This window comes from Nilaparvata lugens, chromosome X (genome assembly GCF_014356525.2).
Source record: "Nilaparvata lugens isolate BPH chromosome X, ASM1435652v1, whole genome shotgun sequence".
Lineage (NCBI taxonomy): Eukaryota > Metazoa > Arthropoda > Insecta > Hemiptera > Delphacidae > Nilaparvata > Nilaparvata lugens.
Window position 1 is genome coordinate 101057405 of NC_052518.1, and position 23856 is coordinate 101081260.

The window sequence follows — 23856 nt, forward strand, 5'->3', positions numbered from 1 at the left end:
AAACTCGATTTACCTGTAGGCATTGGCGCATAATACAGGTCTGTTTAGCCCTTCCTGGTCCGCCGAATTTGACCATGTCCTGACAGAACGCACACTCGCCACAGTCCTTCTGTTGACAGGCCTCGCATTTCTTGCAGCGCGTTCTTCGCCGCCTTGGACCGCTGCCTTTTTTGTGTCCCACCAACAAATGCTTGGCTTTGTTCTCTATCCCACTCCATCCCGTGGTTAGGACAGGCATTCGCCTGTCGATGTACTGCAAAATCAAATCCATCAATAAATACACAACTATAAATAGTAAGTTGAAGTAAGACATAACTAAATCCAATCCCGCAAGGGACTCCCCACCAACAAAGGCCATACGAATTTACTTTTTTATAACTAAATCAAATCAAACTTGTTGGGCCTACATCAATAAACAGTGAGATACAGAATAATTGACACAAGGCATAACTAAATCAAATAAAACATCAATAAATAGTGAGTTACAGTAAGACACAAGGCATAACTAAATGAAATTAAACGTGTTAGGGCTACATCAATAAATAGTGAGATATAATTATTGTAACCATTGACAAGCCATCGATTATGAATTATCTGTATTGTTGTGAAAGAGATGTTGTTGTAAATATTCATATCTAATGAAAACGACATGATGGTTTCAAAACTACTAGTTTATTAGAACAATTTGAGATACTAGTTTTTGGTTGTTACAACATCAACAATCTCTAGTAAACTCAAGAGCTCTAGAACCTCGAGTTTAATAGAGGTTGTGAATTGTGTTACAACCCAAACTAGTATCTCAAATTGTTTTAATAACTCAGTTATTTTGATAGTATCAAGTCGTTTTATTTTGACTTTTAATTCAATTCAATTTATTCACAAAACACAAAAATACAATGAGAAAAAGAAATATACTGTAACAATAAATAATTATACATTAACAGTACTTATACATTGAATCCACTGCAATTCTTTCTGAAACTTTCTCAAAGTTTGTAAGGCCAAAATTACTGAATTAACTTACATGATGCACTAGCTTGGTCAACCGTGATCAATTTGGTGCTTGCGAAATGGGGCAATATAATGATTCTACATGAAAAACAGGGAATAGCTTCCTTAAATTTAACTTGTAATATGAATTTTTGAGGTATGGATGTCACTAAAGGTTGATAAAATTGTGATGCTTACCTTGACTTTGAGCACTGGTCTTCCTGTAACTGCAAAGTCGGGATTATCATATCTATGCTGTTCAACCACAGTTCTTACATCCTTGATGAGAGCTACAGGATCTCTAATTAGTTCAGGAACATTCTTCTTATTGGTCGGTAAACCGTGGAGGTAAGTAACTATAGCCTTCAGACCATGCAACTCCTGAAAACATAAACATAAATCGCTATGTTGAACGAAATAAATATACTCCCAGTTTAGTTTAAAACATGTATTTGACTATTACTCAAGTCAAAGGAAACACTAGCGAAATTCCGATCGTATAATGTTCCCTATAAGAGGAAATACATTATGTAAACGAGCGAGAAAATACAGTAAATTCAGTTCAAATCAAGTTTTATTAAGAGACAAAATTGATATTTAAATAATACACATGAAAAATCATTAATAATAATAATGATAATAATAATAATAAACTTTATTGCCAAAAACAATGCATACAAAATAATAATCAATCATCTAGAACATAAACTAATAATAATAAATAATACAATTATGAATATTATATACATTCAATTCTATTGACAATAAATACTCTCATGCAAGGGAAGCTTCCCTGTACGCATGCAAAAACAATGCATACAAAATAATAATCAATCATCTAGAACATAAACTAATAATAATAAATAATACAATTATGAATATTATATACATTCAATTCTATTGACAATAAATACTCTCATGCAAGGGAAGCTTCCCTGTACGCATGGAGGAGTTGCTGCAGACCCTAGAAACTCTCTTATAGTAAAAAAAAAAAATCAATTTGTTTATCGAATTCCTTACATAATGTATCCAGTAATATTATAACTAGGAAATGAAAAACAAGGCATTGAGAAACAAAAATAAAAGTCATACAACAAATAAAGAATAAGATGAAAGCTAACAACAGAAAAAATAGTAATTAATATATCATTGAATACTTTCAGTTCATTCAGTTGGGGCCCAAGTCAATCCTTTCCACAAGATTTTGAAAATTAATTAGCTGAAATATCTTGAAAATTGCATTTCTTGATTCATTTAGAAACATAAATTCGTTATAAAATACATTAGAGTTCGTTGCAAAGACAAAATATATCAATTTCGATTTAAAGGCATTCAATTTTGCAGGCCCAATTATATATCATACACAAAATTGTGACAATCGTGATAATTGTGACTGTGAAGAAATTGAAAAGGTCAAGTCATTCAAGTACTTGGGTTTATCTTATGATGAGAAAATGTCATGGAAAACTCATATTCAAAATTTGCATGTAAATGTTAGAAGAGCAATAAGAAAGTTCTACTTCCTGAGAAGCATCTGCGATGAGCAGCTAATGAAAACATTGTATTATGCTCTCATACACTCTCAATTACAGTATGGTTTGGTATGTTGGGGTGGAACTTTTAAAACTATTATTAATAGGTTAAGAATAACCCAGAATCATTATATAAGATTGAAAATGTTTAAAAATGTAAAAGAGAGTTCTTTTCCTTTGTATGTAAATTTGAAAATAATGCCTATCCAAAATTTATTCGTTTTTAAAGTTTTAAAATTGTTTTATTTGAAAAGCGGAAACTGTGGTACGGGAAATCTTTATTACAATATGAGAAGCGTTAACCAGCTACTATGTAGGACACCAAAGGTGAGCAGGGAAATTTTTAGGCACTCGTTTATGTACTTAGGACATTATATTTACAATAAATTGCCAATTGAATTGAGAAGGTGTGATTCCTATATTATCTTTTGTGGGAGAGCAAAGAGCTGGTTATTTACAGTGAACGACGTTTGGATGGTTAGAAATGTTGTTAGATAATGGTGCAGGTTGAGCTAGCATTGTTCAACGGCACCATTCTCATAAAAATATTATTATTCAATTGAATCACTATTCCACTAAGGCATGTACGGTATATATTAATTACATTAATTATTACATTTAAATGCATTTCATTTATTCCAGTTTTTGGTTTTCTGGGCTGTTTCAATTTATTTGTTTTTTTATATCATGCGCTACAGGCAGTAGTTTCAGTATTGTTTTAGCAATCTTAATCACCTAGACTAGACTCAAAGCTTTTATTTTTATTTTTATTATTTAAGTTGATAATGTTTTTACCTTGTTGATTATACTTTGATTATCTGATCACACAACTGTATACGTGATCAGTATAATTTCCAAGATACTATTTAATTTCTACTTTGTTATTTGTAATTTGAGAAGGAAATAAATTCATTTATTCATTCATTTATTCATTTAGAACTGCTATGTAAACTCGGTATATCAATGGAAAATCACAAGTTAAGTTATTATAGACAATTACTAACACCCTCTTTATATTTTTTTACCGGGTGATCAAAAAGTCTCTCCGCAGTAGCTGCCTGGTGGCATAGTCTATTGTGTTCTGTTTAGAAACCAGTTTGACTAGTGATTGAATGATTAAATTGAATGACTGCCTTTATTTTTCCTAGAGAGCGAAGTTAGGGCGCAGTCAGCCCTATCTTACACTTAACTCTCTATTACACAAGATAACAGCATAAGCTATAGCTATAGATTACACAAGCTATATGATTGAGTGTTTTTTGTATATATTTCACTGCGGAGGGACTTTTTGATCACTCTGTATAAATACAACAAGTTTCGAGCACTCATTTTGACACTTGAAAATGGCGCGAGTGCTCGAAACTAGTTGTGTTCATAGAGGATACTAGAAATATTCTATAATAATTTAACTGTTGATTTTCCATTGATATACCCAGTTTACATAGCAGTTCTAAATGAATCAAGAAATGCAATTTTCAAGATATTTCAGCTAATTAATTTTCAAAATCTTGTGGAAAGGTCGCAGGGATTGACTGAAAGGTCGCTTGGGCTACAACTGAACTGAAAGTATTCAATGATCTATTAATGATTTTTCATGTGTATTATTGTAAATGTCAATTTTGTCATTGAATAGAACTTGATTTGAACTATATGGGCGGAATAGGCGCGACGGTATTTTCTCGCTTATTAACATAATGTATTGTCCCTTATGGGGAACACTATGCGAGCGGAATTTGTGTTCCCTATAAAATGCAATGCTTCCTGTAATGAGACAAAAGTGTGACAGAAACACGATCGAAATTCTTTTACATCTATTAGTGTGTTGATTGTAACTCAGGGGGCGTGATTTAGCGCCTTACGTTATAATTCCTGTTAATTATTAAGCTTTCTGAAATACAAAAAATAAGAGTTAGGTATGTTGAAAATCATTGAAGTTTTAGGGCCGTTTGCACAGTGTAAGTTTAAGCTAAAGCTTAAACCAAATCTGGATTTTTTTTTTGGTTTACACTAAAATTCCGTTTGCAACAGTATCAGTTTAAACTCTGTATTGAGTTTAAACTCTGGGAAAGTTTGAACCTCCAAAGCAGGAGGTTTAAACCAAATAATTTGGATTAACTTGACATCTGTAAAGATTTGATAGGGAAACAGCTTATAGTAAATTATTTTTCGACTGTTGTTTTTAATGCTTCTGTAGACGATAATTATTATTAATTTAGGTTATAGTGAATCATTATTTGAATGTAAAAATAATTGTAATGGAGGAATTGATAGAAGTTTTTAATGCGATTGATAAAGATGACTGCGAAGAAATTTTGAAACTGAGAAAAATTGGGCAAAAAACAAATAATTTAAATTTATGGGATGGAGAATTTTTTAACGGTTTTGCTTGAGTACAGCAACTGCCAATTTATTATTTTGATAGAAAATAAGACAACTATATAATTTATTATTTTTATCACTTGATAGAAAATAAGACAACTTTTAACAGTGGTCTTTGATTGGAAAACATGTTTTTAATAACACATAAATGAGATATTGCTTTCGAGACATTTTTAATACACGAGGAAGGCCATAGTAGATTCAAGCGTAACAAAATAACTTTTTTATCTTACATTCTAAAATATATTTTCTGGTGCCAACTAAACATAATTTTTCAAAGAATTTCTTGATCTCTTTTCACTTTTAGAGCCGTACAGCTTACAACTCTGTGGATTTTGAACAAGAACAAGAAAATACTAAAATAGTAGCTACATAACCTCAAATTACTGATGGTTTGTAAACAAATAACAAATTTCCTGCAAAAATCAGGACATTCTATTACCAGCTTAACGCTAAACTAGTTTAACTTAAACTGGATTAGTAAATGCACTGAGAAAACCGATTCAAGTTTAAACTTTCGGATTAACTTAAACTCGATTAACTTCATCGAGTTTAGCAATCTATACTGTGCAAACGGCCCTTAGTGTCGGTTGCACAAAAGCCGGTTAATTTTTAACCGTGATTAATTCCACAAGAACCAATCTTTTTAAAAACGCCTTTCGTGAAGTTAATCAAGGTTAAAATTTAACCAGTTTTTCTGCAACCGGGCCATAGTCATTTAAAACTCGACCATATTTTCTGGGACACCCATACATACATGTTTCAGTACCACTGTAGCATATTCAGTATGGATAAAATTCTGTATTTCACTGAAGATGGTACAATGGTTGTGCTAAAATGAAAAAGAACCTTGAAAAATGCTTTATTGAGCATTATACTGGTTGCACGGCAACCTAACAACGCACATATGGGAAGTAATTATCAGATGTTTCTTAAACATAATATCAATATAATCACAATGGTAGGCCTACTAAAGCATGTATTTTGTGAATGTGACAGTTATAAATCTCATAATTTTTCATTATGATGAATATTAACAATGCAAATAATTTTCACCATATCCATGAAGCCATTGTAAAAAGATGGATACAAAAATAAAAGAGGTAGAAATTATCATTACCCAAGGTGTGAGATGGATGTGCTCTTGTGGTATTTCGATTGAGTTGGTGACCTTATAGAGATGTGATGTTCCCAGGAGACAGTTGACATAGCGCTCTAGTACATACCACAACATTTCTGTGAAAAATGGATACCGGTATTTCGTAGGTACCTGAAAAACAACACAATATTTATCACTTTAATCAGTAATTCAGAAATCAATCATTGACAAAATTAATTTTTGACATACATTTTTAAGCTTTTTTCAATTTTTGGTGATTGTCACCGCGGCTATCAACTTAGCTGGGCCGTCCACTGGAACCGATTTCGTCCGAACTAGCATCGGCCGAAAACTACCGAACTCGTCCGAACGATCCCTCAACAAAGAAAGCTATAGATGCTCGTCCATTGCAACAGATTCATACGTACGTGCACGGCCGATCAAGTTTTCGATCCGAATTGAATGGGATTTTCCGGCTCTATCCGGCCAAAATAGAGCTGAGACATCATCCTAACCTCAAAATTGTTTCACAGTCTCGTCTGTTTTTGTTTTTTTAACTTGTTCTGTTTTATAAAGTTTTAAATATGGGCAATGAAAAGTTGATAAGTTTCAAGAGCATGTTCATAGCCACCTCTAATACAAGGCCCCGGCCTACGATATTGCAACGTCGCAGTGTAGGCCTAGAATCTAATACATGATTGGTGAAAAAGATTTAAAAATATACCAGCTGATCTTTTTCACCAATCATGTATTAGATTCTAGGCCTACACTGCGACGTTGCAATATCGTAGGCCGGGGCCTTGTATTAGAGGTGGCTATGAACATGCTCTTGAACCAAACTTATCAACTTTTCATTGCCCATATTTAAAACTTTATAAAACAGAGCAAGTTCAAAAAACATAAACAGACAAGACTGTGAAACAATTTTGAGGTTAGGATGATGTTGTCTGAGACAAAAGATATCATCATCGTGATGATCAAAGGAATCTATAAACAAAGATTACTGAACAAATATGATCTGAAGGTAAGATTATTGTAATGAATAACTAATTAAGTGGTTTTGTTTATTCAATTTTCAAAATCTCAATACAATCATTGTTTATGAAAAATTTTGGTGGCTATGATAGCAGTTAATTCAATATTCAATAGTTCAGCCAACTACTGAACTAGACTGACGTAAACGGTTCCAATGGACAACCATATTCGGCCGAATTAACGGCCGACAGATTCGTCCGATCCAACGGCCGAACGGATCGGTTGAAAATAGTAACGACAAGTAGATCCTTTAGAAGATAGGACGTATTTCAGCATAGCATAACTAAGTGTGAAGAGACCATATGGGGTGAATCTGCAGAGTGGCGCACGATATGATCAAACATATTTATTTTTGTCATAGAATGATTATTGTGAAAGCAATACAGAAAAATGAGGTATAACTTGTCTACTGTATAGCTGGAGATTAGTTTGTGGCCATTATATGTTCAATGTGGCAACTTTCTTCTCTGATAACTGCTTCAACATGAACGCCTATGTTATTGGTGACTCGACGACACATATCCTCGGGTATATTGTTACATGCCTCAATGATTAGCACTTGCAGATCTATCAGTGTGTTAGGATGTTCCTCATCTTATCGCAAAAGGGTTTTGATTAGAGAATCAGTGGTTCATGCAAGATGAAGCCAGACCACACACGGCTAATGTTTATTTGACTTTTTTCATGAAAATTTTAACCAAATGTCATTTCAAACCGATTTCCGAATCGTTTTACGTGTGGCCATAAGGCTAGTTTCACACTCATTCGGTTCGTTTCGTTTTCGGCAAATTCCGATAAGTGTGAAACGGTAATTCGGTTTGAATTCGGTACTGAATAGAAACCGCATAGAGCCGAACGCCCACTTGACTCTAATAAATTCCATCAGGTTTCAATTCGTTGCTAGCAAAAGGCTACTTTCACACACTTTCGGTTCGGTTCGTTTCGTTTTCGGCGAATTCCGATAAGTGTGAAACGATGATTCGGTTTGAATTCGGTACCGAATAGCAACCGCATAGCACCGAACGCCCCCTCGACACGAATAGGTTTTATCATATTCGAATTCGTTGCTTGGGAAACAGGAAAAAACAAAGTATTTTATACACGCTTGCCTTTTTTGTTTTTATTTTAACCTGATATCGTGATTATCTGTTTCAATATTTTCCAAGTCAAAATCATATGGTCAATTCATTTCTGTTAGTTCACAGGAACATTTTTTTCTCAATGAATAGATTGCTAAAAAATATGAAAGATATAAATTAAAACTCACGAAGAATTTTAATTTTTTTAATTTTTATTTTTCCACGAATGTTACATGATTTCATCAATGGAGAGAAGAGATGAAGTTTATATACCATGTGTCAAAACAAGGAAGAAATTTTCAATTTAAAAAAATAATCTCTCTGAACATCCAAAATTAACATAATCAAAGATAAAGTATTCAATTAATTCACAATTTTTAATTAACTTTAAAATTTTGTTGTTCAAGAAATAACATCTTACAATTTAACACCAGCTGATATACTTAAATATACCAGCATGAACTGTGAAAATCCAAACACAGCTGTGTTTGAGAAGAAAATATCTAATTAGAACCTCCAATCTTGAATTGCATTTGATCGAAATTGTTCATGTCGGATCCTTATATTGTAAGTATCTTAGTTTCCAAATTTCAAGTCATTCCGTTAATTGGGAGATGAGATATCGTGTACACAGACGCACATACACTCATTTGGGGCACATTAATTTTTTTCGGAAAACAATACTTTCCTTACCTATGGTAATAGGGCAATATGGTAATATATATATGGTAATAATCATCATTCATTCAGTTTGTATTTTATACATTACAGGATTTAACTTTTTTTTTATTTATAGGTTAAGCTTGAATCAATATAAATTATTGACTGTTTTTTTTTTGCACTTGTATTGCCTGTATAGATTGTGTACTCTTTCCCCGCGCACGGATCAACAGTCCATGCGGGGAAATAATTATTCCATAATTATTATTCTGTTCTATATTGTACATTGTTTTACATTGGGATAAATAAATTGAATTGAAAAAAAAAGTAAAAATACACGACCATGATTACAAACTATGACTGTTATGATGCGCCACCCTGTATTTGATCACGATGGAATAGTAGGCCACTTACATGCGTGCTATCCTCAACAAGCGCAATTCTGAGTTGTTTGTCGATGCCATAGGAGTGGAGAAAATTGCCGCCAAACACCAGTGAATCGCATGGAGTGTAAACAGCGTGTATCCAACCGGTTGGTATAAAGAACGTGTTCCCGGCAGTTAGAGTGACTCTGCCGCATCTTTCAACTGTATCGCCAAAGAATATATCACTCTGCTTTCCTGACAGTACCCACTGTTCGAACAACCGTATGTTGTGCTCGGTAGGTGGAATCAGCCAGAATACCTACAACAACAGATTTAGTCCATTAAAAATATTGAATATATAAAATGTGAGTTATTAAAATATCGATGGTATAGATATTAGAATAGAATAGAATGACTTTTTTTTATTTATATTGACGTGGCTAAGTTTGGACAATATTGTCCACTCTACCACTTAACCACGTCGTTAGCAAACAATACAATACAAAATATGCAGAGATAACAAAAAAAATTGAAGCAAGAAATGACAATAAAATGTAATAAATATGAGAGATCAATATTGAATAAAAAAGTATTTTAGAAAATAAGTGTTTTCCAATAAACTCAATCACTTCACTGCTGAAAGAAAAAGCAAAAAATAAATTAAAACAAAATAAAAAAACAAGCTACTGGAGAGAATTATTACAGTAAGAATTGGAATCAAAGATGAAATAACATAGAGAAACAATAGCGTAAGTAGATATCCCATGGTATAGGGCGTTTATGTCGAAACTTTTACTGTTATCTCAAGATGATAGTCCACGTAGTTCTTTCCCTTGAAGCTGTGTGACACTGGTAGTCTCTCATATTGTGCCGTTAATACACTCTCACCCCAACAAAACACAAAGGGCCGGTTTCCGAGCTCGAGATTTATTTTATGAATAGTGGATATGGATATGAGGAAAAAGAACCTGTGTAGGCCTAACAGTATTCAATACGTGGAAAAGAGAATAAAGAAAAGTGGGGAAAATCAGATAGCAAATAAGAAGATTTTAAATAGGAAAAAAAATTGAAAAGAAAGAGGATAAGATGTAGCTACCTAATCAATACATATTTTTGAGAATTGTAATAGATACAGAATATCGATAGTATTGATATTAAAATATCGAATTTCAGTATCGATACTGAATCTGGAAATAAAACTGAAATACTAATAACATAGAGAAACAATAGCGTGAGTAGATATCCCATGGTACAGGGAGTTTATGTCGAAACTTTTACTGTTATCTCAAGCTGATAGTCCACGTAGTTCTTTCCCTTGAAGCTATGTGACACTGGTAGTCTCTCATATTGTGCCGTTAATACACTCTCACCCCAACAAAACACAAAGGGCCGGTTTCCGAGCTCAGGATTTAGCTAAGTTCTAGACTTTAACTGGCTTTAAACTCTGGAGTCAGAAAATTGGCTTTCCGAGTCAGAGCGTTAACGTAGTTGAGGACTTGAATAGACTCTGGAGTTTAGAGATCACGTTAGACCCTGGAGTTTATAATTTCGCTTTCTGAGTGAAGGGCTTATAAGTTCAGGACTTGAATTAGATTCTCGCCTCTTTCCGAGTCGAGGATTTATCAAAAATCGTGAAGTCCAGAACTTGAAACAGCGTAATTTTAAACCCTCGACTGGGGTAGGTTTTAAATATTTAAGTTCTAGACTTAACTGAGCTAACACAATTCAGTTATTGTTTTGGAGTAGATGAAAAGCCAAATAGATGTCATGGAATACCTAAATTATTTGGATTAGTCCATCTAACTTCATAATTTATAGTTTGCGCAAGTTTATTTTGGAATAAAATTGTATCAGAATTATATGTAAAAAAACTAACCTTATTTTACGACTGACATAACCTAAAAATGTTCAAGAAAAATAATACAAAGATTGCCTTGGAATATATATTCCAATCTGAATGATATTAATCAATTTCATATTTAACATATTATTAATAATAATAATAATAATAATAATAATAATAATAACAAAAACTCCAGCTAATAATAATAATGCTCCAGCTTGTTAAGAACTTCAGTGATTCAATATGTATGGAATTCGGATTGGAAAAGTGTAAAGTGCTCCATGTGAAACGAGGCCAAATATCAGGAGAGGGTGATGGAGCTATACAGTTGACTGAGGAAGTGCTTATTCAGAGTTTAGGCAGGCAAAATGAATACAAGTATTTGGGTCTTGCTCAGCTCTTATGCAGAGCTGATACTGTCATAAGAAGAGAAATTCAAAGGAAGACTGTGCAAAGACTTGAGAAGGTATGCAGAACAGGGCTTAGCTCTAGGAATAAAATATCTGCTATAAATACCTGGGCAGTCCCTGTGGCCATGTATACATTTGGCATAGTCAAATGGACAGATACAGCTTTGCAAGAGTTTGACAGAAAGGTAAGAACAACTTTGACAAAGAATAGACTTCATCACCCCCGTAGCTCAATCCAGAGGATCTACCTGCCTAGAGGTGTTGGTGGAAGAGGCCTCTCGAGTCTGGAGACTATGTGTCGTCAACAGGAAGACAGACTGCGGAAATACTTCCAGAATGCAAACAGTGGTCTGCTAAAGGCCGTTTGTCTGGTAGACAGGGAGTACAGCCCATTGCAGCTGGCACATGGAGTCCAACAGCTAACAGCCAGCTCAGTAGAAGAGAGGCTGGAAGCGTGGAAGCAGAAAGAGCTGCATGGAAGATTTGCTGCAGCACTTCATTCTGATTGTGTTGACAGAAAAGAATCAATTGAATGGTTACAGACTAGTGGAATATTCGGTGAGACTGAAGGTTTCATGTTTGCCATTCAGGACCAGGTAATCAGCACTAGAGCATACAAAATATATGTGATGGGACTCACAGTGGATAGTAGCTGTCGGCTCTGCAGGAAAGCCATAGAATCGATACAGCATATTTGTGGTGGCTGCTTTGTACTAGCTAATACAGAGTATTTGCAGCGGCACAACAATGTGGCCAAAGTGGTTCATCAGGCAATGGCGAAAAGATATGAGTTGATAGCGATTGAGGTGCCCTATTACAAGTGTAAGCCAGAAATGGTCTTGAATGGTGAAAAGGGAAGACTTCTTTGGGATTGTTGTATGACAACTGACAGAGCAGTGGAGGCTAACAGGCCAGACATCGTCTTGTTTGACAGAAAGAATAAAGAGGCTTACATAATTGATGTGGCAGTGCCCCTTTATGAGAATCTTGTGAGTACCATTGCCGAAAAGAAAAGAAAATACCAGCCCCTGTCAGTTGAACTGAAAGATATGTATAAATTAAGGAAGGTGGTGATAATCCCTATAGTAGTGTCTGCCAATGGACTGGTCACAAAAGAATGGAGACAAGCAATGGAACAACTGCAGTTGGAGAACTGGCATATGAGAATTATGCAGAAAGCAGCAGTTCTTGGTACTACTAATATTGTACGTAAGTTTCTAAGCCTCTGATCTGGAGAAGAGTGAATGAGTCTCTGCTTTGAATGGCAACTATTTTAGTCTTGAGATCAGAATTGATCTCCGGCTACTTAGTTATTAAGACAAAGAAACATTTTTCAATAATAATAATAATAATATAACAATAATAAATTATTATTCCATTTTTTTCAAAACAAATACGTTTTCAAACTCAATAGCCTAATGAATTTTTTATTCCAAAATCATTGGTTGGGAAAAATGAAATGTTTATTCATTCATATTTCATCTTTCAAAAGGTTAGGTTTTGCTTTGATTAGGCCTACAAAGAAATCAAAACGTATTTTTACAAAATAATTTGGAGAGCATGCTCATCATTTGAATTATCCCGCTGCAATCAGCTGTTTTCGTTTTGCTATAATGCCAACAATACAACAGCAAAATATTGTGAATTTCCCTCATGTTTATTGCGTTAAAGTCCTGGACTCAAATAAGTCGAGAACTCCGGAGTTTAGAAGATAAAATCAGAAAATCGATTTAGACCCAAGTGCTTATTCAAGTCCTGGACTCTGTAAGTCCAGAACTTATAAATCCCGAGCTCGTAAACCGGCCGTTAACCTAGCTCGGCAGTGCAGGCTGGATGCTTGGCTGAATCGGACTAGGCGCGGAGACAGCAAATAATAGCAGCGTTGGTGGGAATGCGAGCGGCCGCAGTAACATCTTCCACCCAGCAATGGTCGGCGTAGTTCCGCCTAGCGGACAGACGAAAGATCAAACCAGTCGGTTATTTGATCCCTCCAGCCAGACTAAGCCAAGCAGCTGAGACAATAGAACAATGGAGTGGCAGTCTTATTCGCGTTCATCAGCAGTTTTTTTTCTCACGATTTTTTTTATTTTTGTGTGTCAATAATAACTCCAGTCACCAGTAAAAAGTTACCAGAAACGTGGTGTACTACCATATTAATGACTTTTCATGATGATTTTTAATATATGATAAAATTGAAACAGTCAAGATGATCCTTGGCTGAAATTCAAATGCCAAATCAACAATACGTAGATAAATAGATGATTCTATGATATTCGCATCTTACATCAACGTTAACTTGGGTGAAATCAAGATGATGATGATGATGATGTTATACCACAGATAAAAGATAGCATAAGAAGATGGTATAGGGCGTTTATGTTCTAAATTTCAATTCTTAACTCAAGCCGATAGTCGCAGTAGTTGTTTTTGGTGAAGCTATGTGACGCTGGTAGTCTCTCATACTGTGCCCTTCTTACACTCTCATCCCAACAAAACAGTAGCCAACAGTAATTGGCTTGAGGAAACAGAAGATCTGCTTGAAATTTGGAACATGAATACCTATGCTATGGGATATCTTCTTATATTTTATCTATGGTTATAACCCACTTGTACAAAGTAATATAATCTGTGGCTTGGTGCAAGAACTACCTATGTCAAAATATCAACTTTCTCACAAATCAGCTTGAAAGTTCACCTTGTATTTTCCAACTACGGCATTTCAATACGGAAATGCGAGTGCTAGAAGTGCACAAGTCGACATTGATAGTTCTGGCACGGAGTATGAATGACAATCTAAAAACATATGTCTTCATTGGTAGTTTTCACACTCTGAGAGTGGAATTACTAAATACACTATAACAAACTTACTAAATCATGACATTGGTAGTATAAATGTTATAACTTTTTAGGACATTGGCACTTCTGGAACTGAAAATAATCGATATTAGTGTATTAAACTCATTTTTGAAAAAATTGACATTGGTAGTTTTTGCAACAAGCCACATATATAATCTGCACTTTTTTATAGAACTACAACAATTGATAGAAGTGGGGAATTTCACATCAAAATGGATATAAATTGTTGAAACATGAGTAATGGTGAATAAATAAGACATTTCAAAAGGGTAATTGAGAATATTCATTCCATCCTATAATATTTGATATTAAACGTTTTTTGTTGGTGACGTTATTGTATACAACTTTTGTGTTGGTGACAAGTACAGTTAATTTGTAAAAATAGGTTATTTGGTACAACTTTGTAAACTTTTTACAATGCACATACCTTGCTGCCCTTGAGTATGTGATACCACACTGACGTTCCACCGAAATCAACATGGAAGTCAGTGTAGCATCCCTTCACTGACATCAAGCAGTATTTCTGGACTTTTGGGTACATCATTTCGTCAATCACATTGGTCGACTCTGTTTGAGCTTCTTTCAAATGTCGTGGCCATACGCAGTCTACCCAGTCTATTTCTCGAACCTGCAATCATCAATTCAATTCAATTTAGTCAAAAACTATACAATTACATAGTAAGTAAAGACAAAGTAAATGCGATACATTGTAACATTAATATGAAAAACAAGTAAAACGTAAATGAATAACTGGACGATAAGTCCATGTGCATGGAGGAGTCTTCTGACAAACGATAAGAAAAAGAATAACTATACTTTATTGATACTATATACTATAAAAAATCTAGTAGCTAAATAATTACTAATAAAATAAGAAATTAAAAATTGTAAGCAATCTGTTTGAATAGATTTATTCTTAGTTTCATAATATTAATAGAATTAGAATAATTTGGAAGACTTAATTCTTTGTTTCAAATTACGAAAAAATATATAATTTGAATGGCTTCATAAGCTTAAAAAGAATTACTCTTAGCATCATAATATTAACTGAAATAATTTGGAATACTTCATTGGTTCAAATAGACTTCATTCTTAGTTTCATAATATTAACAGAATTGGATTGATTTGGAGGACTTAAAACTTTGTTTCAAATTATCAACAAAAATTGAAATAATTTGAATGGCTTCATTAGTTTAAATGGACTTCACTCTTAGCATCTTAATATTAACAGAAATTGGAAGAATTTAAAGGACTTAAATCTTTGTTTCAAATTATCAAAAAGAAATTAAATATTTTGAATGGCTTCATAAGTTTACAAATAATCCACTCTCAGCATCATAATATTAACAGAAATTGAAATATTTTGGAAGACTTCATTATTAGTTTCATAATATTATCAAAAATTTAAATAATTTGGAGGACCTTGGACTTCATTTTTAGTATCATAATATCAACAGAAATTGAAATAATTTGGAAGACTTCATTGGTTCAAATGGTCATCAGTCTTGGTTTCATAATATTAACAAAAATTGGAATAATTTGGAGGACATCATTAGTTAAAATGGACTTAATTTTAAGTTTCATAATTTCAACAGAAATTGAAATAATTTTGAGGACATCATTAGTTTAAATGGACTTCATTTTTAGTTTCATAATTTTAACAGAAATTAAAATAATTAGAATGTCTTCATTAGTTCAAATAGAATTTATTCTTAGTTTCATATTAACAAAATTGAAATACTTTGGAGAACTTCAGTAGTTTAAATAGACTTCATTCTTAGAAGATAAGAAGGTAAGAAAATAATCATGTACAGAAGAAATTTTCAGAAGTAATACTCATCTTTATAAATAATCAGTGCCGATTGCACAAAAGCTGGTTAAATTTTAACCGTGATTAATTTCACGAGAACCAATCATAGGAGGCATTTTTTATAAGACGGCTTCTCTGATTGGTTCTCGTGGAATTAATCACGGTTAAAATTTAACCAGCTTTTGTGCTACCGGCACTCAGTGTAATAAAAATCATAATTCAAATCAAATCATGTTTTATCTACACACAACACAATACAATTAAAAAATTCACTATCACTATCAAAATAAAATTGAATGAAAAAGACTAAGAATTTGTCAAAAACAACAGATTTATTGATATACTGAGAAAGACCGGTTTCAGTTATTACACCATTGTCAATCTCTGATTCATTGTTTATCAGAGATTGACAATGGTGTAATAACCGAAACAGGTCTTTCTAAGTATATCAATAAATCTGTGGTTTTTGACAATTTCTTAGTCTTATTCATTCAATATGAATAATTACCACAATATCAACTTCTCAACTACACAAAAATCAGGAATTAAAATTGTTATAAATTTTGATACTCTTAGAAGAAATCATTTGAATCTATTTGAAATGATTAGACCCAAATTGAGTAATTTCTTTCTTACCTGATCATGAATAACAGTAAAAACATTCACTATCACTATCAGAATAAAATTTCAGGAATTAAAATTTTTATAACTTCTGATCCCCTTAGAAGGAATAATTTGAATCTGTTTGAAATTATTGGACCCAAATTGAGTAATTTCTTTCTTACCTGATCATGAATAAAATTTAAAAAAATCACTATCACTATCAAAATAAAATTTCTGGAATTACAATTTTTATAACTTCTCATTCCCTTAGAAGGAATAATTTGAATCTGTTTGAAATGATTGGACCCAAATTGAGTAATTTCTTTCTTACCTGATCATAAATAACGTATTTTTGCAATACTGGACTTACTAAAGATGGAGACTGCACATAGTTTTCCAATTTGGTATGACTGAATTCCAAGGAAATGACGTTTAGTAGCCTGTCTTTGTCTGGATCTTCGTAGTACTTCTGCCACTCTTTCATGGACATTTCGATATTCTTGTGGGTATTCACGTCCATAACGTCTAACAGTCTTCTGGAGCCTGAATCGTAAAAATATTTAGGTGAGAATAATAGTTTACTTAGGTACTTTGAGAGAATTAGCACATTTTTACTTTCCTTGCCCTATTACCATAGGTAAGGAAAGTATTGCTTTCCAAAAAAAATTAAGGTACCCCGATTTCAAGTTTTCTATACGTTTCAAGGTCCCCCGAGTCCAAAAACATGATTTTTGGGTGTGTGTGTGTGTGTGTGTGTGTGTGTGTGTGTGTGTGTGTGTGTGTGTGTGTGTGTGTATATGTGTGTATGTCTGTGAACACGATAACTCCAGTCCTAATCAACCGATTGACTTGAAATTTTAAACTTAAGGTCCTTATACCATGAGGATCTGACAATAAGAAATTCAATAAAATTGAATTCAAAATGGCGGAAAAAATGGCGGATGATTACTAAAAAACCATGTTTTTCACGGTTTCCTCGAAAACGGCTCTAACGATTTTCTTCAAATTTATACCATGGATAGCTATTTATAAGCCCTATCAACTGACATGAGTCTCATTTCTGGGGAAATTCCAGGAGCTCCGTAATATTCTTGAGAAAAATGGCGGATAATGACTGAAAAACCATGTTTTTCACGGTTTTCTCGAAAACGGCTGCAACGATTTTCTTCAAATTTATACCATAGATAGCTTATTCATAAGCCCTATCAACTGACATGACTCTCATTTCTGGCAAAATTGCAGGAGCTCCGTAATATTCTTGAGAAAAAGGCAGATAATTACTAAAAAACCATGTTTTTCAAGATTTTCTCAATAATTACTTGACCGATTTTTTTCAAATTCATACCCTGTATAGTTATTTATCAGCTCTATCAACTGGCATAAGTCTCCTTCCCGGGAAACTAATGGGGGGTTCACCCCATCCTTGAGAAATGGACTTTGTAACCTCCTTCTCGTGCATGAGGTAGGTAAGTAGAGCAGTTCGTAAAAAGAACACATAGTCGAGATATTTCATCTGTAGAACAGCTGTTTTGACGACTTTTAAAAAAATCATCGAATTTCACAATTTACACAAAGGAAACTTCTTAAGTTTAACATGAGAGCTTGAATACTCACTAGATATCAGAGATCGCTGGCCAGTTCAAAACGGTAACATCGCCGCCGTTGTATCCCTAACACTCTATGCCTTCTCTGCTGCGCATGTCCATCCCAAGTCAAAAGTTATTTTGTACAGAGTATAGTGATCGAGATATTTTTCAGTCTCTAATCGCTCTTACTCTATAACGCGTCACTAATAACTAAATAAGTGTCTTCAACATCTAAAATCACTGGAGATTTAGTGATTCAGTTATAACCAAAAATAGAGGCATCAGTCAACTTCAAGAATAATATTAATAATACACTACTGGCACCGGAACTATTCAATGTTCAATAGTCTATAGTATAGTTCAGGGCTCTCCAACCTACGGCCCGCGGAAGGATTTTGTCCGGCCCGCCGAGAGTTATTGCTGCAGATTTTTCAAAATATATATCTATACACATTTTTGACAACAACTGTGAGTTCAGTACTCTTCTCTTACTAGCCACTCCATTTCTTAATAAGTGTAAAATAAGCTGTAAACAAGCAGCGATCAACCATTGCCAGATATTAGCAAATGGTCTGCACGGACTGTACATGTCTCTCCCAGTAAAAGACTCTAAAAACATGAAAAACATGCTCAAACTATGTTTTCTCTTTTTGGATCTATCTAAAAGTGTGAGCAGACATTTTCAAAAATGAAGTTTGTTAAATCCAAATACAGATCTTCCTTGTCAGATGAACATTTGAAAACAATTTTAATAATTGGAACAACAAAGTTTGATCCTAAATGGGCGGACATTCTAAGTGGAAAAGAAATGCAATCTTCTCACTAAAAATAAGTATTCTCTTTTAGCTTGGCAACTTTCTGTAAATTCGTGTATTGTCGAGTTGTCTTATTACTATTAAAAAAATTATTATCATTTTGTTTAAATTGCTAAATTTAAGCATTGTCAAGTTTTCTTATGACCTTTCTACACTCAATAAATTGGACTTTGCATTGAAATGAAATGAATTGGTTTGTTTCTTCCTGTGTTTCAATTAAACCTACTTGAAACTCTTCATATTATTTGAATGGAAATATAATAATTTTAAACCCCACGAATCCCCCGTCGTGTGTGTCCCCACAAGTAAAATTCCACGAACATCCCTGTTATTGGCCCTCTAAGCATCCCAAGAATTAACAATGTGGCCCTTGGATAAAAAAGGTTGGAGACCCCTGGTATAGTTTAATACAAAATATTTCTGACTCGAAGGAACACACTTATAACATGAAGAAAATATAGCATAATAAGATACCTCATAGAATAGGGCGTTTATGTTCCAAATTTCACTGTTAAAAGCCTATAGTCCTAGTAGTTATTTTTCGTGAAGCTATGAGACGCTGGTAGTCTCTCGTACTGTGCCGTTCTTACACTCTTACACTCCCAACAACACAGTAATATTAGACAGGTAGTAGACAGTATCGGCTTCAGTAAACTAAAGATCTGCTTGAAATTTGGAACATAAACGACCTATACATGGGATATCTTCTTATGCTATTTTTTCTTTATGCTAATAACTATAACTATGTCTAGAGCGTAAGTACAGTAAGCAACATAAATAAAAACGATGAAACATAATTTATCTTAATCGGAATATCTTCACAAAAGAGCGGAATCATCATAATAATCCTATTTCATTTCTCTCCACAATATGATAAGATAAACGAATGAATGAATCAATTCATTAAGATTGTAACGTTTAAACAGTAACTTATACACAGAATATTTGCATCAATCGGTTGTTTTGTAGTTGAGCTAGTAAAATTTGGTTGATGAAAATGAAATATTTGGAAGGAATCCTCTTCAGCAAGAGTTAGATAAATTCAATCTTTATCAACCAGAATTAAACTATGTAGACTAACAATAAAACAAATGTAAGGTATTATAATCGACCATACGCACCCTTTTTCAATTACTTATTTTATTTTACATTCTATAAAAACTATAATTATTATTATAACAATTAAAATGAACCTAAATAAAATTCTCCAGTAGGTACAGTGGTTTTATACTCTACAATTTCCATTGGATAAAAAAGAAACCTTCACTGATCAATAAACAGGGAGGGGTCTCCTCAAACGAATGAAAAGATGGGCTGTCCATTGAAATTACAGGTTATCAATTTTGAGCATTTAATGATGAATCAAGGAATGAGTATTTCCTTCAAACAGAATTAGTTATTTCTTCGATTTATCTGCAACCCGATCGCTTGCTTTTACTGTACTGATAATGACGGATGAAATTTTTATCTTCTTCAAACACAACTGTCGTGTCCTTTGAGGTTCTCAATATCATTTGGTTAATAATCAAATCAAAATCAAATAGTTTTATTATTTGTTCTTGAGCAAGTACTCATACAAATAAGAGTTGCTATTCTAATCAGATGCATAATACATTCTTGATTAACAGAACAAATGATCAAAACACGAACATTACAATAAATCCTGCTACGATAATATAACAATATTCAAAATTAACATTTGAAATTACAAAAAATTGGATTAATAATAATACAGTTCCAATTTACATAGGATTATTCTCGTGCGGTTGACAATAATAAACTAAAGCATATTGAAGCCTATTGCATAATAGAACATAATCCTTCTTCAACAATTTAATGAACTTAATTTAGAAAGAGAAGTATTGGGTCGATTGAATAAAAACTAGAATCTAGTGACTAGCAACTGGTCATTGGTTCTAGCTATACAAATAAGATTATACAGCTGACTCGAATTATAGCATTTGCTTGAAAATGACTTAGAACTAGAAATTGCTAGTTTTTATTCAATTGACCTAATCGGCTGGTGCTTGTTTTTGTTTTTTCATTGATTATGATGACTGTATTTGACCTAATAAATGAATATGAATAATGAACATTGTTAGAGAGTTATACCTAGTGAATATTAATACTAACAATAAAACAAATTTAAGGTATTAATACAATAAAACAATATAATTAATTAATGTAAGGTATTATAAGCGACCGTACGCACACCTATTTCCATTGGATCAAAAAGAAACCTTTAACTAATCAATAAAGAGGAGCATTCAGCTCCCTTAACTAATCAATAACTAATAAAATTTATTTAACTAATCAATAAACAGGGAACAGTCAGCACAGTACTAGATGAATAATTATAAATACTAAAGTTAGGGCTACATATTTTCATGAATATTTTGTATTTTTCTGATAAATAAATTGGGAGAAAGTAATGTTTTGAGTATGGCATATTTATATTAATACCAAAGTTAGATTTTGGGCTACATATTTTCATGAATATTTTGTATTTTTCTGATAAATAAATTGGGAGAAAGTAATGTTTTGAGTATGGCATATTTATATTAATACCAAGATTGAAGTTTGAGCTACATATTTTCATGAATATTTTGTATTTATCTGATTGATACATTGAAAGAAAGTTGGTAATGTTTTGAGTATGGCATATGAATTAATATTAATACCAAAGCTAGAATTTGAGCAACATACTTTCATGAATATTTTGCAGTTTTCTGATTAATACACATTGAAAGAAAGTAATGTTTTGAGTATGTCATATAAATAATATTAATACCAAAGTCAGAGTTTGGGCTACATATTTTCATGAATATTTTGCAGGTTTCTGATTGATAAATTGAAAGAAAGTAATGTAGTTTGGCATATTTATATTAATATCGAGGTTGAAGTTTTAGCTGCATATTTTGTATTTTTCTGATAAATAAATTGAAAGAAATTAATGTTTTGAGTATGGCATATGAATTAATAATAATACCAAGGCTAGAGTTTGTGCCGCATATTCTCATGAATCTATATAAATAAAAATCGAGCCTCAAATTTTGACATTCAATAACTTTTTTATGTGTGCACCGAATTTGATAATTTTTTTAGTTGTGTTCGTTATGTTCAGGACCAGGTTTATGACCTATTAAATTTATAATCCAACTTCAGGACTCTTTCCTACGGTCCTTCAAAGTTTACATGTAATCCTTATGGGAGAAGATTTGTTAGCTGGCCACACACAGAAATAGTAATCAGCTGTTATAATCATTTCTTTATAACCAACTTTTGTGAAAGTTGTAAAAATGTAAAGTGTGAAAGTTGTGGATGTGTAAAAGTAATTCAATTCAATTTTTAAAAAAAAAACAAAATACAATAGAATACAGAACATGACATGATAGCAGAGTACGATGTGGAAATATATTTATTATATTAATATTAAATCTATCATAAACAATTTTACTAAAAAAAATAATCTGGTCGGCAGAAGTTAACATCCTCCGAAGCCAGTTACTTATTAAAATATCAGTTACTCATTCAGTTGCATATAATAGTTACAGTTATTACATATTTTAGTTACAGGTATTACATATTTTAGTTAATAGTCACATATATTCAGTTACTTATTTAGTCTTATTATTAATCGATCTGTTTTTAAATTTTTTCTCTACTGATTTAAAATATTTTAATTCTTAATAACGCCGCGGTACGAACGACATCCAAACTTGGGTCGTAGAACTCGAAATGCTGTAAATTTAAAATATGCACGGGAAAATTTGTGTGTGGACATTGCCTTATGGACATTGCCTCATTCCATGCCCAATTTGGTGTATGTGAGTGCTTCCATCCAAACCAATAAGCAAGAAGCACCTGGATGCAAAATGCCGCATCGCCCCTCCTCAGGTGTGCATCCAGCTAAAATTTGTCATGAGATGTATTAACTATTTGGCGGTACGAAGTTCGCCGGACCAGCTAGTATTTTATATTTTTCTGATTAATAAATTGAAAGAATGTAATGTTTTGAGTATGGCATATAAATATTAATACCAAGGTTATAGTTTGGGCTGCATATTTTCATGAATATTTCAATTTTATTATTAATAAAATTAATTTTGAATTGAAATCACACTTACCAACACATGTTCGAACATCGTTGACTGTGAAATTTGGGCTAGGAACCTGGATGCCAAGACCTGTTCTTTCCCTGAATAGTAGGGGGGTATTGAAACCATGCCGCTGCAGATATGCAACATTGAAGTCTGCAATAACATAAATACATAAAATAAATACATAAAATAAATACTTATGAGATTGTCAATGCAAACACAAATAAATGAAAATGAATAAATTTTTTATAGAATGGAAGAATGAAAACACAACCTGAAGATGGCAACCCAGCAGAAAGATATCGTTGTCAAAGTAAGTAACTTGTAAATATGAAAGTTTAAAAAAATAGACTGCTAGCATAGCCACCTCTAATACAAGGCCCCGGCCTAAGATATTGCAACGTCGCAGTGTAGGCCTAGAATCTAATACATGATTGGTGGAAAAGATCAGCTGGTATTTTTGAAAATCTGGTGGAAAAGATCAGCTGGTATTTTTGAAAATCTTTTTCACCAATCATGTATTAGATTCTAGGCCTACACTGCGACGTTGCAATATCGTAGGCCGGGGCCTTGTATTAGAGGTGGCTATGCTGCTAGTCGTTAATTTATGAAACATTCAAAGTGAATATTGATAATCGCAGTTCATGATGGAATCCAAAATCGATTAATGAAAGATTACATAAAAAGGGAATAA

At 33.0% G+C, this 23856-nt stretch overlaps 1 protein-coding gene across 2 annotated transcripts in view; it reads right to left on the reverse strand.

The window, feature by feature from the left end:
* The window catches only part of LOC111046140 (jmjC domain-containing histone demethylation protein 1), a 95176-nt gene that overhangs the window by 16713 nt on the left and 54607 nt on the right, over positions 1 to 23856 (reverse strand). For both annotated transcript variants that reach the window (XM_022331632.2, XM_039442839.1), the window contains exons 3-9: positions 23190 to 23315; positions 17032 to 17204; positions 14676 to 14876; positions 9189 to 9458; positions 6022 to 6171; positions 1189 to 1371; positions 14 to 253 (exon numbers count right to left, since the gene is read on the reverse strand). In XM_022331632.2, the coding sequence (XP_022187324.2) occupies positions 14 to 253; positions 1189 to 1371; positions 6022 to 6171; positions 9189 to 9458; positions 14676 to 14876; positions 17032 to 17204; positions 23190 to 23315 (1343 nt within the window). The remainder of the gene's footprint in view (positions 1 to 13; positions 254 to 1188; positions 1372 to 6021; positions 6172 to 9188; positions 9459 to 14675; positions 14877 to 17031; positions 17205 to 23189; positions 23316 to 23856) is intronic.